Source organism: Daphnia pulicaria, chromosome 8 (genome assembly GCF_021234035.1).
Source record: "Daphnia pulicaria isolate SC F1-1A chromosome 8, SC_F0-13Bv2, whole genome shotgun sequence".
Taxonomy (NCBI): Eukaryota; Metazoa; Arthropoda; class Branchiopoda; order Diplostraca; family Daphniidae; genus Daphnia; species Daphnia pulicaria.
The window spans coordinates 3,434,524-3,444,586 of record NC_060920.1 but is presented as its reverse complement, the minus strand read 5'-3'; the positions used below and the strand labels follow the sequence as shown (position 1 = coordinate 3,444,586).

General features: G+C 39.8%; 1 protein-coding gene across 10 annotated transcripts; it reads left to right on the top strand.

Annotated features, from left to right (window-relative positions):
- The first annotated feature begins 240 nt into the window (after positions 1-240).
- LOC124312460 lies at positions 241-8,743 on the top strand. 10 transcript variants are annotated; one of them, XM_046776978.1, is made up of 15 exons: positions 241-417; positions 487-560; positions 1,571-1,674; positions 1,737-1,821; positions 2,024-2,380; positions 2,447-2,575; positions 2,657-2,763; positions 3,080-3,128; positions 3,209-3,337; positions 4,090-4,162; positions 7,362-7,484; positions 7,556-7,682; positions 7,753-8,203; positions 8,265-8,504; positions 8,578-8,743. In XM_046776978.1, the coding sequence occupies exons 7-13, from the start codon at positions 2,740-2,742 to the stop codon at positions 7,909-7,911; spliced, it is 684 nt and encodes a 227-aa protein (XP_046632934.1). In that variant the 5' UTR covers positions 241-417; positions 487-560; positions 1,571-1,674; positions 1,737-1,821; positions 2,024-2,380; positions 2,447-2,575; positions 2,657-2,739; the 3' UTR covers positions 7,912-8,203; positions 8,265-8,504; positions 8,578-8,743. The 10 variants fall into 10 exon arrangements, 4 of the variants coding, with proteins under 4 accessions (XP_046632934.1, XP_046632936.1, XP_046632933.1 ...); XM_046776980.1 differs by having other exon boundaries at positions 487-609; positions 3,080-3,116; XM_046776977.1 differs by having other exon boundaries at positions 487-609.
- Positions 8,744-10,063: the final 1,320 nt, after the last annotated feature.

The following is a 10,063-nucleotide window of genomic DNA, read 5'->3' as shown; positions in this document are numbered from 1 at the left end:
ATTGGCGTAATGCACCAAGGGAGGTATCTCCAGGCCAGGATCGTGGTGGTGGTGGTGGATTCGGGGGTGGTGAAAGAGGAGGAAACAGGACGGGACGAGGTAAATTTGATTAAACAAATTTGATTACAAAGCAAAGCCTTTCAATATTCCGTTTGACATCAGAACCTGCTGGCGAACGTTACTCGGCTTCGTTAAATACAAGGGATTGCCACCCAGCTCAGCTCTTTCATCTGAGAGACATTCATGTGGTTCGAGGAGAGACGGTCTTCCTAGTTCGTTCGGCGGCGGCTGGGACGGTCCTCCAAGCTCGGGTTGGTCGAGACCGAGATGGCGGCTCGTCACATGGACGTAAGCGAGACGGTACCTCGTCGTTCAACCGTGACGGAATGCAGCGAAGTGAACGCCGAAACGCTGGAGGTAAGTTGATATGTTCTCCTTTTATATTGTGAATGGGTTGTTGACAAGATATTTCATTTTGATTGTTAGAACCAACCAAGGAAAGACCAAAGTTATCTCTGAAACCCCAAAATTTCCCAATGGAAGAGAGTCCCCACAGCGGCGTAAAGTGGCTAAAAATTCACACGGCGAAGAATGCTTAAAAGTGACAAGGTACTTGAAATAAAAATGGGTGCTTAAAAAACTGGATGCTTATCGTAATTTTCATGCTTAAAATAAAAGTTGTTTAGAAATATCTAAACAAGAGTCGTTTGCCACCGCCTCCGAGAAATCGCATGTTTTCAAATTTCTTCGAAACAAAAATGTTTGCTAAACCTTAGCTCATTGTATCGAAAAAAGGGGCGCGAGTACCAATTATAGTCACCTAACTCTTTCTTTCTACCTCATCACCCACCTCCCTCGCCTAATATTCGTTCCCACCACCCACTACCACCCTCGGTTAGGTGACTGCAATCAAAAAATTTACTTGTCAACTGTTTTACTTTTTATCACTATGAGCGAGGTTTGAATTTAAGACCCAATTGTTTAACTGTTACTAGCTCAGACTGACAGATTGACTGAGCTATCTTTCATTATAAACTTTTAAGTATAACACACTAGCAATGTATCACTAGTGGTATGGACTTTTGGAGTTTCACACTAACTGTCACAACAATAAACCTTGTGTATGCGGTTTAGAACTACTCGTTATCTTTTTAGACTAATTAGTATTATGATACGGTATAGATGTATGACGATTGTGTCGTTAATAAGTAAATCGAACGGCTAAAACTGTCATTACTTGACACATAGGCCTGTTGGGCTTGATTACGATCTGTTGGGTGATTGTATGTTGACAGTTAGGGTTGGGTGGGTTCAAGAGAATTTCGCCCACAGCATGTCACCCACTTTCACCCTTTTTCCCACCTTTTTACACCAAGCCTGTCAAGCCCCCCACCGACAAAAGAAAAAACCAAGGACAAGGTCGGCACCAAGAGCAAACAGACGAGTAGGTGGGAGTAATAGAAGCCGACAAAAGAAAATAGTCGGATCAAAAAAATAATCTTTACCTTACTGCTGCTTATGAATATCGCAACATTTTCTAACAAACCTTTGATGTCTCTTCCCAATCAAGGGATGTAAGACGGCCATCTTTTCCGTTCATAGGAAACACGATGTTTCGAAAATTTTGGAGGAGCGGAAACCGCCTCTTCGTGGACGTGAAACTCATCACCAAGAGTAACCAATTCAAATGTTTCTTTTGATAGCTCGAGACTTGATTTGTTGGTTATTTATTTCAGTGATAGAAATCAACGGGATAATCCCCATGACAGTGGTGGCCGTTCCTCTGAACATCCCAGTGGAGGGCGCGGGCGTTCTAACAAGGTGAGATTTCCTTTGCTCTTAGTTTTGAAATAAGCACCTACTTATTAATCGGCTTTCATGAATCCCCTTTGCATTGTGCTTAACATTAAAGAGTTGAGGGACAGACACTCATACTAGTTGAATTAAAAGACTGTCGGGGTCGTTAATGCTCAAACAATTTTTGATAGAATTAAGTTTTTTATATATTCTGAAAATTTCATAGGGAGAGAAGACGGACGATCGACGAAACTATCGCAATGACAATCAAGATCTTTAGCGCCCAGCACGTGATGGTCCTGGCTACTCTGGCGATTCGCGACAGGCGCCTAGAGATGGAGAATATCGGCCGCCGCATAGGTCGACCGCCGATCCTAACGAATACCGTCCGCTAGCCGGAGGCTGAGGGAAACAGCGGTGGAGGAAACTATTATCGTCCTCCTCTCCCGTTAGAGATGGCGACTATCGTCCACCTCGAGGCGATAATTCACGCAATACGCAAAGAGAATGGATTGTCTTGTGGTGGTGGAGCTGGAATTTACCGCGCTTCCGCCTCGCGTGGAACTGGGCCCAGCAATGAAAGGTCTAGTAACAAATGAGTTGTTATTTATTTATTCTTCGTTGACTGACTGTTTTGTCTTGATTGTAGGTTTCTATTCGTTTAGACTGAAGGACGCGCAGTCGTGACGATCACAGCGGAGACAGACGCCGCTCGGCGTCTGCTTCTTCTCCATCCAGCGTGGATGAAGTTCGAAGATTGGAAAAGCCCAAAGCGCCCGTAAGTTTTCTCATTGTGTCTTTAAACTGTTTGTATGTGAGTTAATCTGACAAATTTATTCTTCTATGTGTTTGAGAGTAGCAAAAAGTTTGCAAACCTGCTGGCCGAGGATGAAGGTGCCGACGGATCAGACAGCCGAGATGAACTGAGAAAAGTAAAGGAAGATGCAAAGTGTTAAGGACCAAAAGGTTAAGTTGTTTGCTTGGTTGTTTGTTTGCATGTTTTCTGAAAAAAAAATAAATATCTTGACACTAAAAAAGGAGGAAATGTTTTTGTTCAGTGTGAAAAAAAATGTAGGAATACCGTTGAAGAAGTGTTCCGAGATAAATACAAAACACCAGCCATTCGCATGATAAATTTGACCTTTTAATCGTTTGCTTATTTTCTTTTTGACTTAATTTTTTATTGAGAAAATTAAATTTGAATTGTGTGTATGATGAAGGCTGTTTACATTTTAAATGAATAATACTAATTCTTTTTTCAACGCCAATCTTATTCAAACAGGTAGACAGCGATGGGTGGCTTAAATACTTCGTTTATGGTAATAATCTCGGTAATAATTTGTTTCATCGTTTAAATTTTTCATTAATTACGACGGTTCAAATGCTAAATGTTTGCTCTCACTTTACGTAGCTTGCAGGTGCATCGAAAAATGCTACTGCTGCGTGTCGGGTTATCGGTTATCGGCGTTGGAGATTAATCGTGCAGCATGCAGCTGTATCTTCCGGTTATGGGTGTCGAAAGCGCTCGTCGATCCGATGGGTAAGTGCCTAACATATTTGGAATCATCGGAATTTATGTTGATTTTCAGCCGCATATTTCCTCAAATAATTAGGGGGTAAAATGACGGGGGTTTTGAACATTCATCCCTCGCGCATTTGGATTCGAAACGATAAGTGACGTTTTTTTACACAAATTACGACGAATATGATCAAGTAGAAAATAATTTAAATGTGTTGTAGTGGGAAAATGCATATTCAAAGTCTTTGAAATCAATTTCAAATCTACCTGTGAATGTATGGACAGCGGGAGATGGATCGAATATTGTTTAGCCATTAGTCTGGGACAATAGGCAAACAGCCGCTAGAAGTTTATTTATTTTTTTTTTTAGTTTTCTCTCCTTTTTTTCCAAATTTATCGAGATCAAACTCGTGATAGATGGGGGGAAACCGATCGATGTCTCCCTCCCAGAGCAACTGCTCTCTTATAATCACCTTTTTTCTTTGAACGGGAAGGACTCGGTTTGATCAAAAGTGAATTTGGGTAAATTCACACACAAATATAATGAGATCGTTTCCCGGTATCAAACGCTTGGACACTTATTAATTCTCCTTATTCCCCCCCCCCTTTGTAGCCATGTTATTGGTCTCTACACAACGACACTAAACAATTCTGTGCATTTAATCCTATAGACTATAGTGTAGTTTAGTTTTCTTTAAGATTTTATTCCTTTATACAACTGCGAAAAGTCACACTTCACGCAATTTTCTAACGCCATTTTTGTTCGTTTTTAGGAGCCTTCTATCACCAGTGCTTTAACCCGCCCGGAAACAAACTACCGAATAGGAAAGAAATTAATACGAAAAGGTAAATTAATAGGACCTCGGTGATGGCTGTGGACAGTGTGGTTTTGAGCATTCAGGATCTTTCTCCCACAAAAAAAAACAAAAAAAAACAAAAAAAAACAATAGCCTATTTTTATATTGATCTCTATGTAACGCCCCAAACAGGTTATTCAGCGGCCCCAGCCCCATATTGCTTTGCTTTCCGTTAAGGAAGCTTTGTCGGTACTTTCTCCGGAAAAATTCTGTCACAAATATTTTATAGGGTTAATAATTTGATCGAAGCTGTGTTACTCAAAACAAGCCGCTGTATTCTTTATTATACGGTTATTTGTTTTGAAATTGTCGAGTGTTTAGTGTAGCATTCTTTTCGCTGTGGAGTTTTACTTTCACTCAATCCTTTGTCCGTGGTAAATTTCTGACAATCTTTTTATCAAACATCTACAGAAATAGCGAGAAAATGTTGACCCCCAAAACTGTCTCGCTGAAAAATGGCTATCATCGTTGGATGAAATTTTTCTCTTCCACGTTTTGACCTGCTGTTGGTCGTACAAGGACCTATTCGTCTTGCGAGGACTGTAGCAGCAGTTGATCGCTTTATGAAAATTTATGGTAAAAAGTGTCCGTTTTTCACTGTATAAACATCAGAAAGAATAGAACGGAGATCCTTGTCCCTTTTTGGCTTTTTGCCTCTTGCGTGCTGTTCGTTGCTGTTTAACTCGCACAAGATAAGAAACTTACACAGCAGCAGGCATTTATACAACTGCATAGGTATTGTGACGCAGAGAGAAGAGTCGTAAAGAATTAACCTACTTTGATCTATATACACAGCTGGCATGCCTATAGCCGTGTAAGAACAACACGGGAGATGTCATTCAGTCATTGTCAAAAAAGCTTTTCTTTATTTGTTACGTGAGATGAAATGGACCGGGTTATAAATTTTAACATTTTCTTTCTCTCGGCTCGTCCCCTTTTTTTCTTCTTTCGGAATCGTCTTTCGGAATATGCTGATTAATGGTCACGATATGCGGAGAAAGTTAATGTAGACTTTGTTCTGGCAATAACAGATTCCTTCCTGTTAAGTCTCAACTTTGTTTCTGCTCATGTTCACCTTTCTCCATCAATGATCGTTACATAAAGGATGTCTCCCATCCTTTATTTAATTTGGGGGTCCCAGTTGGTTCAATCACGGTCGTATTGTGTGAGAATCAGATCCTTCTTCTCTTGTGTATATCGATCGACGTTGTAACACTTAAAGACCCGTGGTACGAAAGCGAGTGATATTTGCATTTTTCTTTTGATAAATAGAGGCGTGCTGTACGCTTTTTCTTATCAACAAAAGAGCAGTATGATTGCCGTGAAATTGTTATGGTAGTGATAGTAAAGGCGTTTTCTTATTTCTGCCGGAATCTAACGATGTGAAACCCTCCATCACCTTGAGGGCGGACAGAATACTGAACACGAGAGGTGGTTTAACGCCAAACATTTTTCATTTTAGGAATAATATGCCGTCATTTTCATCTTAAGCTGGTTGCATAACTTTTTTACACTCTTGCTGATCTCCTTTCCGTCAAATTAACAATTCAATTGGAAATTACTTTCAGTCGTTTTTATTGCTTGATTATTTACTAGATTTAGTTAGACGGATGCTGCAAGTGGCGATTATGGATGGTCTTAATAATTTCGAAACGCGTATGCATATCGTGCAGTCTCCGGTAATTATTTGCAAAACTGGTGTACGTATATGTGTGGAGCATTCGTTTGCGTGAGAGACCGCTTTCGGTCATCAAGTAACACGTGTGATCAATCAACAAATCAAATCTATAAAATAACGCGATGATTTTATTTCCCTGTTTGTATTCACACTCGCCACCTCGCAGGTATTTGCATTTTAATCAGGTTTCCAATTTATTACCATCCCGAACTTTATTTTTGTTTGTAGACGGAAACGAAAGTTGGAGAGAGTTTGACGTTTAAATTTGATTTAAAGTTGCTTATGGCGGCTTTAACCTTTTGAAGCCCATCTTTTCTGCAGTCAGTCAGTCAGATATATCATATTCAGTTACCACACAGAAGTTTTAAAAAATCCCACTGTATTTTTACGTTGTTAGGCTCCGGTACAACGCGATAGAATTCAATGACAAAACAAAATTTCTCACATAGTCATATTTGCACGGAGATAAATTTAATCGTTCCTAATTATCTGTTTTATATTTTTGTCCATGGAAACGATGCTATTAGACAGGGGAAAAAATATTATTGGTTGCGTTGTTAAAGGGCGACATTTCTTTTCGTATTTTAATTAATCGAATTAAATCGGCGTTCTCGACCGCTGTGAAAAAGCGCAGGACCAAAATTTGAACGACGAAATCAACAATTTTTAATTTATTTGGCAACGCCCACACATTTAAAAGCAGATTTGTTGACATTCGTATTTGCATTTGTTGTGACAAGTTTTTCTGATTAGTTTTCTAGTTATTCAGGGCATTTGATTTGTCAAGAGCCAAATAAGAATGTAGAATAGGATTTCAGTTTGTTTCATTGACTTACTCAGCAGTGGAAAAATTTTACCGACTCCCGCAAACGTGTCGAAACTAATTCTTCATGCAAAACTGCAATCTCAATTAGTTTTCTCCGTCACGTCTCTAAATGACATGCCGGCGTTTAACACGGCTTTCTACAGGACATAATAAAGTGCTAAACGTGAACTGGTCGTGTAAAATTTTCTCGTCTAGTTGATTAATTGATTGAAAATTTTTCGGTGCAATTTGAAGTGCTTTCTTCTAAAGATCACACATGATGTTGACTGACGTGTCGAGGATCCTCCCTTTTGTTTGCCAATCGAATACATCCTTACTTTTCTCACCTCAATAATTCATTGAAAAATACCCATACTCGAGTTATGAAATGCTTTTCGATTTTAATAGGCGATTCAAGTCTTTAATATGAGCATGAGCAGAAAACCTGGTTGCACTCCGCAAGAAGGATCACAGAGATCAAGATGTCCACGGTGGCTCGGGCCGCTAAACCAAGCATCGGTTAATACGAGACTAGTGACTTGGAAACAATTTTAGTACAAGTTTTTACGCTTTTCTTATGCTAAGATGTCAATTTTTTTACGAATAATCAGCCAATAATGGTCGTTTTTTCCATTAAAACTGCCAAGATTGTTTGGGCGGTGGATTTCGTTTACTTGGGTACCTTTTATCTTCCATTTTAACCAGGTCGTTTGCCGACGTGGAAAATAGCAAACTGTCAAATCCATTACGGTATGCATATTTGATAGAATTTCTCAATTACTGGATCTACATTTTGTCCGTATTTATTGGCTCCTGGTTCATGGCAAGGTAATAGTTTCATGTGTCATTAATTTCCGTATAAATGTGTTCGTTTTTTCCAATACTGCAATCCAAAACAGATGTTCAGCTGCTAAGTTATGGCGTGCTATAGAAGATATGCTTGCACATCCCATTATTGTCTCCCGAGGATACGGCTCACTGCCGCAATACTTCCGCGTCCAGTGCGTCTTCCGCTGCCTCGTAGCAGTGAGTTTTAACACTTCTTTACACTTTTGAAAGCGTTTTCAATAATATAATGTTTTTATTTTCATTGCAGTTATTGCTGAACTTGATTTTATTTGCATTCCAAAGTCTCAGCAGCATTCAGCTGGAACTGAATTGCTGCCCTCAGTATCCTCCGTCAACAAATGCAGCTGTCGTCTGGAATTATCAACGCCAATTTGGCATCGCCTGCCGATCAGTCGAGAAACTCTGATGCTGCACTTTTGGCTTCGTCCTCTTTGCCACCGTTTCTTACACATTCATCGGTTTTGTTAACGCGTCCTACAATCTGCTGAAATCCAAAATCCTACCAGAATTTCCCGCAGGGATCGGATGGCGAGGAAGATCCCTACTACTTCCATGATCGTTGAGCATCTCTTTGGCTGTGGCTGATTTGTCACATGGCCGATGTGATCCACTCCAAGGCCTTGTCCCTCCTTCCAGTCCTGCACAGCATTCTGAACGACCTTTATTCCTGCCAGGGCTGTGTCGATAAAAATCAAGAGGTAAAATTACATTGCGCTCCAGGAAAAAACTAAGAATAACGGACAAGTGCATTTTACGCAGGTGACGGAAAGTTCAAAGTGGTCAACATATGACTCTCAAAGAGCCAATACGTCTTCAAACATCATCAACTGGGTGGAGCAATGGTTGTGGATATTAGTAGGCCGGTGATTTTCACAACAAGTGATGGGGTGGTGGAAAAAAACGAGAAAAACCCTCTGATGACAACTATTTCTGACATAGTCATGAAAGCTGGATCCCGCCTTATTTGCTATTTCCCAAACTGGGCCTACCATCGTCCAGGTAACTAAGCTTCAAAAAATTATTATGGCGTCATTTTAATTATCTTATCAATTTTTTTCCTTGTTAAATTAAGGTGATAGCAAGTATGCAGTAGACGACATAAATGCCACACTCCGCACCGACATGGTCTACGCTTTTGCAATCTTGGATGGGAACACTTATAATATCGTAGAATTTGATCATGCTGTTGTCTTAGGCCTATGAGCTAATTAGTTTTATGCAACAATCGTCGATCTCAAGAAACAGTAGCCTACCCGAGTTTGAAGGCAACCATCGCGATCGGGGGCTGGACAGATTCTCACGACGAAACGCTTATTCCAACGTAGTGGCTAGCCGTAGTCCTGTTAACCGAAAGACTTATAAGACATAGTAATAACGACGTATAAGACTTGGAGACGTATCCTTGTCAATCCTCGTCAATCTAAAAAAATGTTGTGGTCAAGTGATTGTCACTGAACATTTTTGAAAAGGAAAATCGAATATTGCTCAATCCTAATTAGAGCTAATGTTGAAGCCGTGTTTTAAAATACATCTGAACTTCGAAATAAAAATTCTCCATAATACCATAAATAAACAGAAGTATTTAGATTGCGGATAAGAAATCTTTAAAGGAAATGGTGCGGGGCACCTGAAACGAAGTTTAGACCAAATTGAAATTTTATTTTTATATTCTAAAGGGTTTCAAAAGAGCCTCAAGTAATTAAAGTGGGTTTTGGTAACTGTTCTGTTGGGGTAGCCAATCATGTTGGGGAATAAAAATTCGTGGCTATAGTTCTCTATATGGTCAGACGAACTGCACAAAAAAAACTAATGATTTATCGCTTTACTATTTAACCCTATAACGCCAACACCGGTTGTATCCATTGAATTCCCCGCGAAGGATCGTACGCAGAACGCGTCGGTACTGGAGCTCCCGTCTACTTGGCGAAGAAGAAGAACACAAGAATCATAAACTTTCAGAACACTTGTTACCATACTCATTTAGTAGATTTGAAATGAATACATTACAGATTACATACATTATTTCAAGCGCATCATTCGGGCTGACGAAAGACATTCCATTGGCTGTAAACAAAAGAACAGGGTGGTACGTGTGCATCATCTGTGAAAAGGTAAATTAAATTACGGGTATCAATACCTTTTTCCCCATTCCATACTTCCGCAAATTCCGGAAAAACTCAGCAAAATCCACGCGATATTCTAGCAAAATATTCTGAGCTTCTAAATTTAAATAACCTGACCACACTGAATTTAAAAGGAATTAAAAAAGAGAAATGATCGTCATTACCACGATTATCACCACACACTTCACATACTTTACGGCTTGTTGAGCCATTAAGGCGGCGTCCCATATCTTGGCTGAAATGCAAAGGTACTTGAAGAAATCAGATTGTGCAGCCCAAAAGTGTAACCAAAATGTTCGATGAGCATCTCGATCAATGGTTTGGCGATTTTCGGCTTCTGTGAAAGATTGATGTGAAGATTTTAAGAATTCCTCCCACAGTGCAACAGATTGGTCGTAAATTTTGACGAGATTCTGACCCACGTCCACTTCAAAT